A 19,391-nucleotide genomic window follows, 5' to 3' on the forward strand; every position below is an offset into this window, starting at 1 on the left:
AAGACACACCAGAAAACCCATTCTGAAGAGAAGCCTAACTGTTGTGGCCAGTGTGGGAAAAGCTTCACCACAAAGTTTCATCTTAAAATTCACCAGAGAATTCACACTGGAGAAAAGCCTTACTGCTGTGACCAATGTGAAAAAAGCTTCAAACAAGTGTCTCAACTTAGGTCACACCAGAAAATACATTCTGAAGAGAAGCCTTTCTGCTGTGAAGAATGTGGGAAGAGTTTTCGTCATAAACCAAGTTTAAAGGGTCATCAGCGCATCCATACTGGAGAGAAACCTTTTAACTGTGACCAATGTGGGAAAGGTTATCGCACTTCAGGTGATTTAAAGTGTCATCTACGCATGCATACTGGAGAGAAGCCTTTCTCCTGTGGCGAATGTGGGAAGAGTTTTCGTCATAAAGCAAGTTTAAAGATTCATCAGCGCCTCCATACAGGAGAGAAACCGTTTTTCTGTGACCAATGTGGTATGAGTTTTCGTCAACGATCAAATTTAAAGACTCATCAGCGCATCCATACTGGAGAGAAGTCATACCATTGTGGCCAGTGTGGAAACAGTTTTGCTCACAAAGAAACATTAAAAAATCATCTGCTCCTCCACGCTGGAGAGAAGCCTTACTGCTGTGAACAGTGTGGGAAGAGTTTTCGTTCTTCAAGTAAATTACATTTTCATAAGCGCATCCATACTGGAGAGAAGCCTTATTGCTGTGGCCAGTGTGGAAAACGCTTCATCCAAAGTAGTAAACTTAAGGAGCACCAGAAAGTACACACTTCAGCAAAGCCTTACTTTTGTCAAGAATGTGGGAAGAGTTTTCGTCATTTATGTGGATTGAAGTATCATAAACGCATCCATACTGGAGAGAAACCTTACTCCTGTGAACAATGTGGGAAGAGTTATCGTAATTCAAGTCAATTAAAGAGTCATCAGCGCATCCATACTGAAGAGAAGTCTTACTACTGTGATCAGTGTAAGAAAAGCTTTAGACACTTGAGTAGTCTTAAGGTACACCATAAATTAAAGCATACTCTTACAGAAGAGTATGCTCTAGAGAAGCCTTACTGGTGTGACCAGTGTGGGAAAAGCTTCAAAACAACTCAAAGTCTCAAAATACACAAGAGAATTCACACTGGAGAGAAGCCTTACTGGTGTAACCACTGTGGAAAAAGCTTCAAAACAACTCAATGTCTCAAAATACACAAGAGAATTCACACTGGAGAGAAGCCTTACTGCTGTGAACAATGTGGGAAGAGTTTTACTCAGTCAGGACATTTAAAACATCATAAGTGCATCCATATTGAAGAGCTTCATTAGGCGATCCAAGCCAAGAGGTTAGGAAGCATCCCACAGCAGGGCCGTGCAGTGACCACTGGAGGGGCAGGTGCTCAAATATATCCAAAAGGACACATCTAACAGTATTTTAAAACACTATACACCAGGATCTGAGGTAGTTCCTGGCAATGCTATTCTAGTGGGATAGTGAACCAAAAAAAACAACCTTTCACTACTGGTGAAAAGCGAAAATGAAACTGACAGATTGAGGCCAGCTCTCATTTTTTCATAATTTGAAATATTAATATAATAGCAAAGTTATTATTTGTCAAAATGTTCTTGACAAGGGCCACAGGTGTTGGGCAAGCCCCCCAGAAAATAAACTTTAAGCATTAGGCTCAACCATAGATAGGCAAAATCTCTGCGTATGTGCATGCAGCTTCATTCAGAATAGGTTATTATTTTTACTCCTTTGTTTTATATCAATTTAGTTGTCGTTGTAAATGAATCCACCCCACACATTTCTGTGTTGCCAATGCTGTTGATTTATCCTACTGCCTCACTTGACACTGGGCAGTCCCCATCAGTCTCTGGCCTCTCCCAGAGTCAGTGTCAAAGTGTGATGATATAAATGCACCATTTATCATTTATTAAATGCATGATGAGTTTAGGATGAACTTGGAAAAACAACTCACCTAAAATGTACCAGGGGCAGTGGTGGAGCTGGCCGTTCCAACAAAATACAGAAATGATAGCCCTACCAAACATGATAGAATTTTCATTCTTACTTTTGCTTGAGATATTCCGTTGATAAAGGCATTGAGACTATTTAACATTTCCCACTGACAGGCTCCGACCCCAGCCCATAGGAGTATGGTGAGCAACACCCTCCCCTTCAGGCTGACAGTGCCGTGGCATTAGTCAGACAGTCTATTGTTCCAAAGTACCATTGTAACTAAGCCTAACCCTAACATTAACCTCAGTTTTAACACCTTTTCATACTTTGTCTATTCAGATATAGCCGATCTGCAAGTTCAATGTGAACTTGCTGATCTACTATTTTTTGTAATTGTGAAAATGTGTTTATTGTGTACATCGTTATGTATTTTAACAGTTAGACGGTGTACTTGATGACGTGATGGTGATGTTGACTGAAGTTTGTGACAATACCAATATTTTATTTTGGTCTCCATCCACTCCCATCATTGTCAAGTAGTCAGCAGCCAGTGTCATCATGGGCAGCTTTCACTATGACCTAAGAGTGGGGAGGCCACTCAAGGGCAGGAGTTCACTGGTGCAGGTGCTGAACACCACAGGACAGTAATATGTAGTATTGATAATGTGTAGTGTTAACAAGTATTTCATTTAATTTCTCAAAGTGTATGCCACGATTAAAATACTATTCCAAGCATTATTCTGTGTTTGCTGTAATGTATTTTGAAGCAGTTTAGTTCTGGTTGTTACAATTTAAAAGAAAAGGCCAAGTAAGAAGAGAAATGTTTATCTCTATACTAAAGGCACAAACAGTTGTGGTACAGCGGGGTACTGCGAAATCTTATTTTCCTATAACCTGACACATTGAATCACTCCACATAAATGCACACAAGTATTGTTAAAGCGGCCCTATGTAACTTTTATTAATGATTAAAATGTAATTTTGTCCAATCTGTATGGTAGAGTATGTTAATACAATATAACTTATACAATGGGTGGTTGTATTTTGTCTCCCTGCTCTTCTATTGAGACATTTCGATCGTGTCAAAGGCCATGTCTCACCTAGACGCAGGATCTGACACGAATTTGACCTGATGGTTAAGTTTCCATTTCTCCCCTGAGCGAGCAGGTAGGCTCAGTTAGCTCAATGGTAAAAATGTCAGCACTTGCGCAGGAATCCGGGGTAGAAGAGGTCAGTTATATAATGCTGCTTTATATTAATAATAAAATATCAGCTGAGTCTGTTTTTTCATCTGGTCAAAAGATCAATAAATAAAAATAAATCACTACATTACTGTATGTACAACATCATCAACATCATGACAGTGAAGATGATGATGGTTACACTTAGCCCATTCTATTCAAGCACCTTTAGGCTGTTGCTGGTTAGAGCTATAGGCTAAAGCCCACACACTTGGAGAAGCACTGGAATAATATAATGCTGGAATATCACGTGAATTAAAACGAGCGCTCCCTCGTTCCCTCCGCGCGTCCTAGCGGTAGGGGAAGGGTTTGTTTTAGCCCCCCACTTCCAGTGTTGCCATGTCCGCTTATTATAAGCGACCTTAGGCTGTATCTTCCAAATATTCCATATTTGATTTCAAGATTTGTTTGAAAATAACAGATCTACCAGCTCGCAAAAAGCTTGTAGATCGGCTATTTTCAAATAGCCAATGTAAAGGTTTGTGCTCTGTTGCTTCCTTTGGGCTTGTTTTCATAGACCCCTGGTTGCTTATTTTTCACACAGAATCTGGCAACACTTGCCCTACACTCACAATGGCAAAGGAGTGATGGACGATAAGCGTGAATCTTTTGTGCTTGCTCAAACGTTGAATCGTTTAATAGGAACATTGTAGGCCTGTTTATTGTGTAGCCCAGTGGTTCTCAACCTGGGGGTCGCGACCCCCAGGGGGGTCGCCAAATAATTTGGGGGGGTCGCCAGATATTTTGGTGAATTTAAAAAAAAAAAAAAGTTTTTTTTTTTTTTTTTTTACAATTTTTTTTTTTATGTTATCATTAATTCATGTTTTATCAGTTAATTTACTCAATTTACCCACTTTTTGCGAAAATGTTTTGATAATAAACAATTATCAAATAGCCTATTATAATTAAATAACCTTCGTGCGCGCGAACGGGACCGCGCGCGTGCACGCGGGGGGTCGCGGGAAATAATATCATTATTTTGGGGGTCGCGGCCTGAAAAGGTTGAGAACCCCTGGTGTAGCCTACTGCATCATTATGTGTTTGAACAGTTCGGATGGTGACTGAATTGCATTTAAACTGAACAAGTCCACCCAAACAGACGGACGACGGTGCCGTGTATTTCCTGAAGGGAATGGAATGGAAAACATCTTCTGAGGAGCAGAGTTGTAGCATCTTCAACGTGTCGTGCGCCACCATGTTGAACCCAGTGGTATACAGAATAGGTATGTCTAAGTTTAATTAACGTTACCGTTAGGTTTAGTAGATGTTAAAGTTTGTCAACACTTAGGCCTACTATGCATAAAGCATCAGGCTACAATCTTAGCCTACTGCACGTATAATGCATTCATAAAGCTGCTTATAACACATCAATAATAATTATTTATAACTCATAAATACTCATATTAATGACTTATAGCAACATAACACATTCTAAAGCATTTCATGACTTAAGTAGGCCTATGCATGATTGTAATCCGCTTATAACACTGTAATTACAGTTAAAAGCACGATGCAATCATAAATATAACTCATACTCATGAATAATGATTTATAACAATCATAAAACATTCCAAAACATTCCATGACTTTAAATCAAGTACAAATGATTGTAATCTGCTTATAACACTGTAATTACAGTTAAAAGCACTCATAACGTACTCATAATGCACTCATAACACATTATAAAGCTGTTTATAATGACTTATAAGGTCAAGTATCATTTCACTACACTGGTCAGTCATCACTCACTGACTTTTTTTGTTGTTGCCCAGGATCCTATAGTGCTATTATATAATGCTCATATGTGATACATTCTAATCATTTTATAATGCATTATAGTGTTCACTATAAGTGGTCATTGAGTGCTTTAAATAATGTTTTTTTTTAAAAGTGATGTTGAACACTACGTGTTCCAAGTGCTCTCTTTAAAACCACCAGTAACGGGTTAAATGCCAGGCAATAAACGGTTACAAAGAGAAGAAAATTACCAGAAGAATTGAGAGAGAGTAACAGGTGGTAAACAACGAGAGGAAGAGGGAGAGAATGTTTCACCCACTCGGGTGTAACTGCTGGAGTATAATGCAGCCTTTTGTCAGATGTGTAGATCAATTCCAACCTACAGCGTGCATACAATTAAGTGAAATGGGAGAAATTATAAAGTATACTCTCTACAGTTATGTTACAGCAGTGTATAGTAAGCCTTGCCGAGCCATGTGGCCCACATATAAGGCAGGAGCCTATCTCTTGTTTCTGTATCGTGAGGCAGCTTGATGTACGACTACACCCCCTGGACATGATGCCAGTATGTCACAGGGATTTACCCCCCAATCCAACCCTTGATACTGAGTGCCAAGCAGGGAGGCACCGGGTCCCATTTTTAGCATCTTTGGTGTATGACCCAGCAAGGGGATCGAATCCCGACAGGCCACTGAGCTAGGCACAGTAGTGTAGGTCTGCTACAGTCACAACAGTTCACAACAGTCACAATGAGACGTGTTGTGATCTTGTAGATCAGCTACAGTATTTTCTATAGTGACCTGTAGGCCAAAGTATAAATCAGATTTTAATCTGTTATGAATGATGCAAAAGTCATGAATTCTGCTAAATCAGCCTGCAATATAACTGGTTAGCTGCAGCACAAATGTGTAGCCTATTTATCTCTCCTCCTTTCTAGTTGATGCTTTAATTATTTTACCTATATTTTAACTGCAGTGCTGATGAGCATGTACAATTTAGAATGTCACCCACCTTATTTGTAAGATTATGATTGATTTTGTTTCTGATTCTGATATGCTGGGTATGTGCCAGCATAACCCTAATGCTAAGAGTAGCCTAACATTATATTTCTACTGTACCTCCTGAGAATGAAAGGCAAGCAGAAAGTGCATCATAAAAATAATAATACTCATAGCCGATATTTTACCCTCCTGCAATCATAATGGGTGTTTTTTTTGTTCTTTTTTACATGATATATGATATTTTAACCTAATAATGAACAATTGCTTCATAGAAATACATAGTAGCTAGTACCTATGGTTCCTTCTTTACACATGATATGGAATAGGTAGGGATATTTTTGTTTTGTTTTTTTGTTTTTGTCTTTCTCTTTATTATTATTATCATATTTCGCTGGGCCCGGTAATCTTGAAAAGCCACTGGCCCTCCAAAAGGGCCTGAACAGGAGGGCCAGTGAATCAGAAAACAAGCCTAATTGTTACAACCATGTTACTCAAAAAATTAAGACTAAGGATCATTATAAATATGATGGACATTCTTTGGTGTTTTATCATGCCCAGGTATCTACAACTCAAGGTTCTACCAACGTTTGATATCGCTTGAAGCTTGGGAATGTATTTTGGGTCACTACCCTCTCTTTGAAAAACGTTTTACACCTTCTGTTCTCTCTTTCTTTTTTGCAACTTTATCTACAACCCATGTAACATAAGTTATTCTATTCCTTCATTTCAGACCAGTCTCTACAGTCCAGCCTGCAGGTGAAGATGAGTCCTCCAGCACCAGCCAGGACTGTTTCTATTAAACAGGAACCTGAAGACTACAAGGACCTCAGTACGTTTCATGCTATAGCTTTCTTTTATAACTTCCTGTTAGGGATGTCACCCTGTCGTCTTTAAACTATAGGGTTATTATGGAAAAAGTATCACAATAATAATAATGATGTCATGATAATAGAGATGGGCATTTGCAACATTTGTAAACGTGTACACTTGGACAATGGCGGCTGGTCAGTGGAGGGCGCTAGGGTGCCGCCCCACCTCTCCCAAACCTAGATCTTCATTGAATAAATATTACTTAAAAGAAAGAAAATAATAATCATTATTATAATCATCTGTGGCACCTTCTGTTCCCTCTTGTTTGACAGTCTTCATCTACGACCCATGTAACATAACTTATTCTGTTCCTTCATTTCAGACCAGTCTCTACAGTCCAGCCTGCAGGTGAAGATGAGTCCTCCAGCACCAGCCTGGACCGTTTCTATTAAACAGGAACCTGAAGACTACAAGGACCTCAGTAAGTTTCATGCTGTTTCATTCTTTCATTCTCACTGTGAGAATGAGCCCTTTTGCGGCTGGAAACAGAACAGAGGCGCTTGTAAAGTGCAACCAAGAGGTGTGTTTATTCACCGACATCAAATTTAGGAGACAAAGGAGCTCCAACACAGGTGGCATGGTGGTGCCTGGCTCTCCTACTACCACTAACTGAATAGGCTTGTTACTGGCAGCATTTTATACTTGCTGAGGCAATTAGGACTCCACCATGTCAAATATACAAATACAGAAATACATATAACATTAACTCTCATAAAATATCTTAAAACCCCATGAACTACATCACTAATGATGCTCATACTACAACATTACACAATATCCCTCACAAGTCCAAATACAAATGTACAACCCCCCCTCTGCCCTTCTGACTTGGTCCAGCCCAATTACACTGGCAAACAGAACAGCCCAACTTGGTACATGTTAAGCTTTCAATCATTACTTAGCATTACCCATATTGCACCTCTCACACATTCCACTTAGTCTCTATTGCACTTTGCCAGATTATCACCAAACATGTTGTCTCCACAGGTGGACTAGTTAGCTGAGTGGCCAGCTCAGCTGGACAGGACACAACTCAAATGTTCAGTTAAATGTAATCAACAATAAAATGACTGCATTCCTTCTGTGCAAACTACGATGTTCAAATTACGCCGTGCAAATACTAAAGTGACCATATGGTATGCAATTAATCAATCCATAAATAAATGTTGCTATGTACATGTGCAAAGTATAAGTAACAGAGGACCTCTCTGTTACACTCACATTATTTCTTGCTTTCTGCCCCCCTTACCCTGCCTCTTTTGTGGTCGGCAGCCACCAAGATCATAAGATCTCCGTTTAAAACCCAAACAGAATTGAGACACTGTAATTATTTTATTTAGTTTTTTAGTTTTTACCCAAGGTGGTATGCATTTCTCACTAATAAGGGTATGTGTTTGGCTCCATCTGGGACACACATGACACATAACATGCTTTGTTTTTCCTGTGTTCCAGGTGAAGCCATAGACAGAGAACTGCACCTGCAACAGATCCTCCAAATATTTAAAGAGGAAAGTGATGAGGAGGATTTCCTGGGATTCCCTGCCTCAGGTATGGACGAGGACAGTAGTATTAAAAATAGAAGGGAAAGATGGAGCCTTCCTTATTTTAGGGTTGATATTTATTTTTAAAAGTCCTTAAACACAAGCATTCGTATTCGGGGGGAAATGGCTGAAGGCTGCTTATCCATGCCCTGTTGTTCTAGTGTCTGGAACAGTCAAGAGACCAGTGCCTGAAGAAATGAGAGATCTGCCAAACACATACCTAAGAAGCATTGCAGATAAATAAGCTTGTGCATTTAGTGATTTTAAAAACCAATAAAAGGACCTTAAAACCAATTCTAAAACTAACAGCCAATAGAGGGACTTTAAAATGGGGGTAATGTGTGCTCTCCGTCTGGTCTTTATGTGTGCTCTCCGTCTGGTCTTTATCATCACGCGTGTTGCTGCGTTCAGGACAAGTTGTAACCGACAGGAGAGAAATACAATTGTAGTTGATGTTACAACAGTTGTAGTTTTTACAAACTGCTAGTAATTAAAGCATCCATGAGCTTTTCTGTGTCCGTCTGAGAGAGAAAAGAGCGAACTACGATTGTTTATAGAATGATAATGATTATAGTTCAACCGTGGACTTGTCTCACGCTAAAAAAAATAGCCGTAGTAAGCTCGACAAATGGTGGATAGAAGACAAGAACGTCTCACTCACCAGGCGCCACACACCTGCCAAACTCCCACGACTCCATTCATAAGATTCATGCATCCAAGGTAAGGGGCTGGGTTATCTGAGACGCCAACCAGAGCCTCATTACTGGCAGACAGAGACTGAGGGTGTGTACGGTGTACTGGTGGTGAGCTAAAGTGAGCGGTCAGTGGAAATGTCCGTTAATTTGGCTGATCGCCAACAACTTGCACCCTCGTTTTCGTGGCAGTATGAAGCTCTGCTTAGGCAGAGATATTCAGAATAGGCAGATAGTGGCGGCTTGCAACTGATAGGAGAAATGAAGAACGAAAAACAAAACAAAATATTTGGGTTAAATTTGGGCTTACCCGCCCGAGACAGATTTTACTTGTCCGTTGGTTTGTCTAACCTGCCCCGGGCAGTCCTTATTGTCAGATCCATCAGCTGACAGAAAAGGTTATGCATGTATGAATGTCACTCGTTCATCCACTGGGTGTGTTTTCTCTTCGGAAAATAACATTGGTCATCATAAGAATTGTAGTCCAAAAATAAACAAACTGTCCCGGCGATATTGTCAGGGAGGTGGCTCTGTATCTTTTACAATAGTCAGTCATATTTGATAGTCTGTTTCAGGTGAAATGTTTATGACGTCAAAGACGTCACGTGGCCTGACGCCCCGTGCGCCACAGGACGTCAAAGACGTCATGAAAAAAAAAAAAAAAAAAAATGTGTTTTTTTTTTCATTTTTGGGGGGGGGGGAAACATGTTCAGAACCCAAGATATGATGATTTGAAGATTTGCTGCTCCATTCACTCTTTGTTTAACTTCTAACTTAAAAAGGCTGTATCTCGGCTCCTGAGCACAGTACAGTGAATTTTGACTGTGGCACTCGGAGCCAAAATTCCATAAATAAGCTTGGCATTGAATGAGTTAATTCGGCGACGGTAACATAAGCGTTTTCTCGCCTACAGTTGATGCTTCATATGCATATGAGTCATTTGCTTATTTTTGGAACACAGTTCTTATATGCTGCGATATTAAACGCATCGATGGGAATTCAGACTGGGGGGAAAAAAACATGACCCAGGTAGGATGTGTTACCTTATGTGTTAAATTATGTCAGACCTCGATGCTATATTGCATAATAGATAAAAGACGGAGAAAAGAGCTTAATTTGTTACAAATTACAATATAATAACTATATGCTATTTTATGTACAGTATGTATGAATAATCTGTTGTTTTCTATCTCAGATACCTGTTCTACCCTGCCCCGAGTGAAACCAAAACATCTCCGTTTTGACCAGTGCGGAGAAAGCTTCACCACAAAGTCTCTCCTAGAAACACACCAAAGAGTTCACACTACAGAAAAACCCTACTGTTGTGACCAGTGCGGCAAAAGCTTCACCCAAAAGTATTATATTAAGATACACCAGAGACTTCACACTGGAGAAAAGCCTTACTGCTGTGACCAATGTGGAAAACGCTTCACCCAAGGGCAGCATCTTAAGAAGCACCAGAAAATGCATTCTAAAGAGAAGCCTTACTGCTGTGGCCGATGTGGGAAAAGCTTCTCCGCAAAGTATCTCCTAGAAACACCAAAGATGCGCATAATCTCTGCCTATGTGCATGCAGCTTCATTCAGAATAGCTTATTATTTTTACTCTTTTGTTTTATATCAATTTAGTTGTCGTTGTAAATGAATCCACCCCACACATTTCTGTGTTGCCAATGCTGTTGATTACCTCACTGCCTCACTTGACACTGGGCAGTCCCCACCAGTCTCTGGACTCTCCCAGAGTTAGTGTCGAAGTGTGATGATATAAATGCACCATTTACCATCATTAAAATGTCATTCTTACTTTTGCTGGAGATATTCCGTTGATAAAGACATTCAGTTTGTCAGACATTCAGAGTCCTGGACATTCCTCTCTCTCTCTCTCTCTCTCTCTCTCTCTCTCTCTCTCTCTCTCTCTCTCTCTCTCTCTCTCTCTCTCTCTCTCTCTCTCTCTCTCTCTCTCTCTCTCTCTCTCTCTCTCTCTCTCTCTCTCTCTCTCTCTCTCTCTCTCTCTGTCTCTCACTGCATGCTGGGAGGCGGGTGTGTGTGAGTGAGTGTGCGTGGGAGACGCGGTTTGAATGAGGCCTTTTGTTGGATTATTAACCCCTGTTTCTTCTCAAACTGTACTGTCCTGCACAATAAGGTAAGAAGAGTAAAGTTTTAAAAGCTGGCGACGGCGGAGATGCCCCCCCCCCGATGCAGGGGGGGGAATGCCGTCCATGTCCATAAAACATGGGGCGAGAATAGCTACAGATGTCCGTTTTTCTGTTGAGGAAGTATTGTTGGCTGTGGGTGAACAAGTGGGACATGAAAGCATATCATATGGATCGCGCATGAATAAAGCTGTCGTTGTTTTTCTAAAAGAAGAACGGCTTGTCCACGCGCTAGTTGAAGCGGGGATAATGCTACATGATAGCCTTGTTTGCGTGACTCCGTTGGCTGTACCGTCTACACGGGTTACAGTGTCAGGGGTCCCCCCTTTTATTCCAAATGAAGCACTGGAAAGTGAGTTGATGAGATTTGGAAAGTTTGCTACGAGCTTTAGGCACATTCGCCTCGGGTGCAGTGATCCTCGATTGCAACACGTTCAGTCTCTGCGGAGGCAGGCGCTTATGCTTTTGAATTGCCCAACGCAAACACTTGATGTGTCTTTTAAAGTGAAATATGAAAGTGGCTACTATACAGTGTATGCAAGCACTGGGAGCATGAAGTGTTTTGAGTGTGGCGATGTGGGCCACAAACGAGCGGGGTGTCCCCACAAAGACAGACCCGACGGCGGAGCTGCGGGAAGCGCTCCGCGCGCCCCGAGTGGCGATGCGGAACGCTCCGCCAGGGAGGGAGGCGAGGCCAGCGCACCGCGCACCAGGGGGGGTGGGGGGGGACCTGGGGATAACATGCCACGCTCCCCTGGGAGCATACTGAGATATGCGAGCGGTGCTTCGCGCACAGTAGAAGACACAATGCATGTTGAAAATGAGAATGTGCAAGAAAGTGTGTCAACTGTCCCTAATGTCTCTGACATGGGGGCGGGGGAGACACAAGCTGAGACTGAGCAGTCTGCAGATCATAATGTGGAGGCCAGTGGGTCAGGAACAAATGATGCACAGGAAGATGGTGAGGTGAGGACAGGGAATGAGAATGGGGAAAGAAGGGAGGGGATGGAAACCACAAGCTCAGAAATGGCCCGTGGTAGGCACACAGAGGAGGGTGAGGATGGTGATGATGAGGAGGATGAGGAAGACGAGGAGGAGGAGGAAGAGATGCCAGAGGAGGAGGAGGAGAACAGTTCACAGTTATATGATTTTGTAAAGCAGAAAGATCCATCTTATTACTCAGTAAAGGAAATAAATCAGTTTTTGGATAGAACGTATGGGAAACATACGGTTGATGTGAGTGAGTATTTCCCGGACATTGAGAAGTTTGTTAGGTCTGTAGCGGCAGCAAGGCAGGAAGCTAGCTTGGACCAACTAAGCAAACAAAAAAGGTACAGGTTAAATAAAGTAATGACCAAAATAAGGAAGGAAAAAGCAAGGAAAGGAAAGGCTGCTCGTCATCTACGAAAATGAAAATAAAAATGGGTGAATCACAAAAGGGTGTCTCTTCTGGGTTTTCTGCCTGTACTGTTATTTCACTACTTTTTCTATTTATTATGGAAAGCCTGAAAATAGGAACATTAAACATAAATGGGGGCAGGGAAAGGAATAGGAGAGGATTAATAAATGAAATGAGTAATGTAAAGCATATAGATGTTTTCTTCTTGCAGGAGACACATAGTACTCATGAAAATGTGGTAGATTGGGGAATGAGTTGGGGAGGGCAGCATTTTCATAGCCATGGTACGAACGTCAGTGCAGGAGTAGCAATATTGGTCTCACCAAGAATAAACATGACAGATATTCACTTCTCCCAGTTGGAGCAGGGAAGGGTCATTATACTTCAGGCCACAATTAGAAATTTGAAATTCACCTTTATAAATGTTTACGCACACAGCTCAGGTACAGAGCGTGTAAGGCTTTTTAATGTATTAAATAATATTATTGGACAGTACATAGGTAACTCTATGGTGGTGATTGGAGGAGATTGGAACTGTACATGTTTTTTTAAAGAGGACAGGATAGGTGAAGAGCCTCATCCCCGGTCAGCATCGTTTCTATCCAGTGCTGTCACACAACATGGACTGAGAGATGCATGGAGAGAACTGCATCCAGTCACAAGACAGTATACGTGGACTAGGATCTCAGAGGGAAGGATCAGTGCTGCCAGGCTTGATAGAATATATGTTAACATAAATTACATTAACAGGGTTAGGAAGGTGATTATAACCCCTGTGGGGTTTTCTGATCACCATTTGGTGATGATAGAAATAGCGCTGAATGTACCAAAAATATGCAGCCCATTCTGGCATTTTAACACAAGGTTAACACAAGACAAACAGTTCTGTGTATTTTTTTCTCGTTTTTGGAATGAATGGAGGGGGAGAAGAAATGATTTTGAAAATGTAGTATCATGGTGGGAGGTTGGAAAGGTACAAATTAAGACTTTTTGTCAGCAATACACTGCACACACTGCAGCGACACAAAAGAACACTATGGACATACTGGAAGAGGAAATAAGGCTAATAGAGAAGGACATGATAAATAGGGGAGACCCCAGCTATGCTACACAGTTGGGAAGGAAAAAGCAATGTCTAGCACTCTACCTACAGCAAAAGGCAAAGGGAGCGTTGATAAGGGCAAGGATTTCCACCCTGAAGGATATGGATGCGCCAACATCTTTCTTCTTCAAGTTGGAAAGGAAGATTAAAAAACAGAACCTAATGCTCCACCTTAAACGTCCTAATGGGGAAATTACAACGGACACAAGAGAGATGAGAAAAATGGCAATGGATTTCTACAAAGAACTTTATAGCGCTGGGGATTGTGACCAGTTTTCAGTGGGTGAGATCCACAAAGACTTACCAAAACTAATGCCTGAGCAAGCAGCACGGCTGGACTCTGACATTAAAGAAGAGGAAGTTTCAGCAGCAGTGCAGGAACTAAACTCTGGGCGCTCACCTGGCATAGACGGTCTACCTGCAGAGTTTTATAAGTGCTTTTGGGAACTGTTTAAAGAGGATTTGTGTGCCGTGTTTAAATGTTGTTTTGAGTCTGGGAAGCTTCCTGTGAGCTGCACGAGAGCAGTCCTTTCTTTGTTACCAAAGAAGGGAGATCTTGGTCAGTTGAAAAATTGGAGGCCGGTCTCATTACTATGTACAGATTACAAAATATTGTCAAAATGTCTTTCTAATAGACTAAAAAAGCACATGGACACAGTTATACATGCAAATCAAACATACTGTGTGCCCGGTCGTACAATAATGGACAATTTGTTCTTAATCCGGGATGTGATTGATCTATCAACGACTCAAGACTTAGACCTGGGACTCCTTTCAATTGACCAAGAAAAAGCTTTCGACAGAGTACATCATGAGTATTTATTCAAAACCCTGGAAGCTTTTGGAATAGGCAGATCTTTTGTATCGTGGGTTAAACTTTTGTATTCAGGAGCGTCTGTTGTGTTAAAGGTGGGAGGTGGACTTAGTTGTCCAGTGAGAGCGTACAGGGGGATACGGCAGGGTTGTCCGCTATCAGGCCAGCTCTACTCGTTAGCTATTGAACCATTTTTACACACACTTAGGAATGGTTTGGGGGGGTTTATGTGTCAAGGTGTAAGGGAACAGAGGGCTGTAGTCCTATCTGCCTACGCAGATGACATAACAGTTTTTGTCCGAAGGCAGGAGGATGTTGAGTGTCTTAGCAGGAGCATGGCATTATATGAACAAGCATCATCAGCAAAGGTGAATTGGGGTAAATGTGAGGGCTATGCTATGGGCCAGTGGCAAGGCAACAGACTACCAATACTGCCGGCAGCTTTACAGTGGAGTACAGAGGGGATGAAATGTCTAGGAGTCTTTCTGGGAAATTCAAATTTTCAGCAGAAAAATTGGGAGGGGATGATAGAGAAGGTGAGTGCCCGATTGTCTCAATGGACGTGGGTCTTGCCACAGTTGTCCTACAGGGGAAGAGTGCTGGTTGCAAACAACCTGATCGCCTCAATGTTCTGGCACCGTTTCACTGTATTGGAGCCACCAGACACACTGTTGAAGGAGATTCAGAAGAGACTGGTGAACTTTTTCTGGGGGGGACAACACTGGATCAGAGCGTCTGTGTTGTTTCTACCGGTGGCCGAGGGAGGTCAGGGTCTAATTGACTTACGTAGCCGTGTTACAGCCTTCAGACTACAAACAGCACAGCGTCTCCTCTACAGGAAAGATGTAGTATGGACAGACACAGCATGCGTGCTTCTAAGGAAAATACAGGGTCTAGGCTATGATAGGCACCTGTTTATGTTGGAGTTGGACAAGATGGACTTAACAGGCACCACTGTGTTTTACCAAACAGTTCTGCGAGCATGGAACAAAGTTCTGAAAGCTCGGAGGGATGGAACACAGACTTATGATCGAGCAGGGCAGGAACCACTGTTTTACAACCCACTTATCCAGAGCAGGATGTTGAATTCTGCATCTGTGGAGAGAATGCTAACAAGAGCAGGAATTGTGAAGCTAACTGATCTGAGATCAGAAAGAGGTTGGAAAACAGCAGAAAACCTCAGTGAGCAGACTGGCTTGAAGTCTGTTCGGTTCCTGCAGCGTCTGTTGAGAGAGGTGGTATGTTCACTGCCTGGGGCAACCAGATAGACTTTGGGAAGAGAGCCTGATGGCGAACAGGATGGAAGGGTCTTGGACTTCCCAGTTCTAGAGGTCTCTGCCGCAGTGGAGGAAGGGGAGGAAGAAGAGGGTCAAATCCTCTCCTTTAAAACGCCACAACTGGGAGACGTACGTGGACTGTCGAGTAAGACCTTATACGCAGTGAGTGTCAAGGTCATCAACAAAGACACACTGAGGGGAGTACAAGAGTCAAGGTGGTCGGGAGTACTTGCACCAGGCTCTTCTCCAAGGGGCAGCTGGAGGTCCCTGTACAAAACTCCAGTGGAGAAACGCACTGCAGATCTCCAGTGGAGGATAGTGCATGGGGCCGTGGCTACAAACAGACATGTGGCTCACATCAACTCTGGGGCTAGTAAAAGTTGTCCTTTCTGCCTGGAGGAGGAGACACTTGAACATCTATGGTTAAGGTGCCCAAGGCTTGGTAGTCTGATTGCGCTGCTACAGGGATGGTTTAATAGGTTTAATGAAGAGCTAAGTGATGAAATGTTTATTTTTGGGCCACGGTACAAAGCGTCACAAAAGAGACGGTTGGGACTGCTTAATTTTCTGGCCGGGCAGGTAAAAATGAGTATCTGGCTTTCGAGAAGGAACAAGATCCAGGGAGCGGGTTCAGTTGAAGCTGAACCCATGGCAAAAGGACTGGTAGCAGCTCGTATCAGAATAGAGTTTGCCTATTATAAAATGATTTCTTGTCTGGAGGACTTTGTTGAGATGTGGGGGCAAGGGGACGTCTTGTGTAGCATTGAGCAGGAATCACTGGTTTTGTTTATTTAAGAGAGAAAAAAAAAGAAAGAAAAAAAAAAGAAAAAAAAGTAAATTACACAAATGTAATTTTTAAATGAAATGGAGGGTGTCAAAAGAACGTGTACTTTTTAGAGTGTCCTCTCTTGAAGGAGTAGGAATGTTCTGATGTATGTTTTTGAGTGTAAAAGAAGGTTAATAAAGGCTTGGTTAAAGGTCTCTCTCTCTCTCTCTCTCTCTCTCTCTCTCTCTCTCTCTCTCTCTCTCTCTCTCTCTCTCTCTCTCTCTCTCTCTCTCTCTCTCTCTCTCTCTCTCTCTCTCTCTCTCTCTCTCTCTCTCTCTCTCTCTCTCTCTCTCTCTCTCTCTCTCTGCCATTTACTCTAACCATGCACCCTATGTATGTGTGTCATATACCATTTCTGACTCACTCTACTCATATCAGGAAGATCTGACCTGCTTGTATATGTATATATTTCACTCAACTCTGGAATAGTTGAATAGCTGACCTGTTTTCCTTGTTCTGTCTTTCTATAATCTTCCCTTTACTGAAAACTAAAATGATGGGAGCTTGTATGAAAAATAATTTCACTCACTTTTTAAAAACCTGTAAACCTGTCATATGACAATAAAACTACTTAAGATCTGTGCTTGACTTGTTTTTAGAAGCTTATGGCTTAGAGCTTGAAGCTAACTACACTACATTACACAAATATTGAACTTTTGACAATCTTGCAAGAATACATTATGAATACATCACTTACACCACTTGAAAATAATTAATCTACAACCTCACTGTTGCATCGCAACATGTTTTGATCTTGTAAATCAGCTATTTTCACCTTTTCCCCCAGATTAATTTTATTTATTTCATTATTGTAATGCATTGATATTAAAAAGAAAATATTTTGTAATGTGTACTTTTGAATACATTGTTTTTAAACTCTTGCACTTTTTAATAAGAATTTGGAAAAGGAAGCAGTCCAGTAATTTCAAGTAATAGTTAAAAAGGAGTATGTATACTTTGACTCAACTACTGGGGTTGACTTTGTCTACCACTGAGTGCAGGTACAGTTTGGTACAGTAGGGATCTGAAACGTATTTCAGTCACATTGAATCACTCCACAGAAATGCACACAATTATTCATGATAATGAAATATCAGTTATGGACATTTTTAATGACTTCAGGTGGCCAAAAGATTAATTGTAAATTACATTCTTGCACATGTCCATCATTCTTCGATCATGTCATCTTGTATGAGGCGTTGATGAAGCATGTCATTTGTGATGAAGCAGTTAACAGTTGAGTCAGGGTGCAAAGATATCAACCAAAAAAAGGTTGTAAAAAAAAAAGGGGGGGGGGGGGGTTCATGAATGAGCCATTTTGCTTTTAGCCTACTGTACCCAGTAGCTTACCCACTTTAAGTGGGTAGGCTGCTGAAACCTTAAACGTTTAAGAAGCACTCTGGAATTAGCCTGATTATCAGCCTGAAGCAGGCAGTCCACTCAGAGAGTGGGCGGGGTCTTTGGTTTGGAACCAGGCTACTCTGGAATTAGGTGGAAACTGGAAAGACTGGTGACGCGAGGTTACTCTGGATGGAATACCAGTGCTGGTGGAATTAGGGTCAGTTCATCATGATTTGTGTGCATGGGGATCTCATCTTAAACAAGCTAAGTCCTTAATGAGCTATCCAGTTTAGTAGACCTTGTATTGTGAATTTGTACTTCCATGTACTGTTATGTACTGTCATGTACTGTTCTCATGTCTTACTAAATAAAGTACATCAATCAATCAATCAAGTTGCCAAAACGAGCGCTCCCTCCGCGCGTCCCAGTGTGGGAGGGGGTGGAGTTATCTAGCCTGGTAAACCCCCCCTCATTTCTATTTGAAATGCAAATGAGATTTCCGAAGGGAGGGGGGTTTACCAGGCTAGGAGTTATCAGCTCCACTCCACTGGCAAAGGAGTCAGTCAAGGATGATAAGCGGGAATAGTTTAAATGCTTGTTAAAATCAATGTAATCGTTTAGAAGGAATGTTGTAGGCATATATTGCCTTTTGTTTAAAGACTTGTTGTGTGGACTCGTTCCATCTTGGTTGTGTGCAGAGCAGCAGTGAGGTACACGGTAGACCTTAAGTTACTCTGGTGTTTACTTATGAGGTTCGTGTTTCAACGTGCAACGGTATGTTTATGTTTCTACCGTCGGTGCGTGATATATGAACGCGTGCTCTTCTTACTGTGTGTAGGCGTAGGCCACATCATTATATATTTGAACAATTCGGCGGTGGATTTGATGACGTGACGGTGATGTTGACTGATGTGCATTTAAACTGAATAAATCCACCAAACAGACGAACGACGGTGCCGTGTAATTCCTGGAGGGAGTGGAAAACATCACAACAAAGACTGAACCAACTGCTCACAGTTCATCTAAACATCTCCTGAGGAGCAGAGAGTTGTAGCATCAACACTTGATACCATGTTGAACCCAGTGATCAAATTGTACAGAATAGGTAAGTAAGTCTCTTGAATTAACGTTAAAGTTACGTTAGTAAAGTTAGTTTGATAATGCTTGCCAAGCATATGTTGCATTATAAACATGACCCACTTATAATCTCTTTATAACATTGTATAATTATAGTTATAATAGCTAATGCTTTATAACAATCATAACACATAGATGCATTTATAATGACTTATAAGGTCAATGCATTTTAATCAGCTTATAACGTTGTAATTACAGTTATAATAAGTAGGCTACTCATTATGCAATCATAACACATTATGAAGCCTTATTATAACAGGTGTGGGCAGCTTTACTGATACACAAATAATTGCGATTAACTATTTAA

At 41.5% G+C, this 19,391-nt stretch overlaps 1 protein-coding gene across 1 annotated transcript in view; it reads left to right on the forward strand.

Annotated features, from left to right (window-relative positions):
- The window catches only part of LOC311054769 (uncharacterized protein), a gene marked incomplete at its 3' end in the record, with an annotated part of 35,786 nt that overhangs the window by 8,106 nt on the left and 8,289 nt on the right, over window positions 1-19,391 (forward strand). The window contains exons 3-7 of the mRNA XM_084070774.1: window positions 6,664-6,762; window positions 7,126-7,224; window positions 8,256-8,351; window positions 10,232-10,602; window positions 15,082-15,268. Coding sequence (XP_083926900.1) covers window positions 6,664-6,762; window positions 7,126-7,224; window positions 8,256-8,351; window positions 10,232-10,602; window positions 15,082-15,268 — 852 coding nt within the window. The remainder of the gene's footprint in view (window positions 1-6,663; window positions 6,763-7,125; window positions 7,225-8,255; window positions 8,352-10,231; window positions 10,603-15,081; window positions 15,269-19,391) is intronic.

This window comes from Gymnoscopelus microlampas (genome assembly GCF_963454915.1).
Source record: "Gymnoscopelus microlampas genome assembly, chromosome: 11".
Classification (NCBI taxonomy): Eukaryota; Metazoa; Chordata; class Actinopteri; order Myctophiformes; family Myctophidae; genus Gymnoscopelus; species Gymnoscopelus microlampas.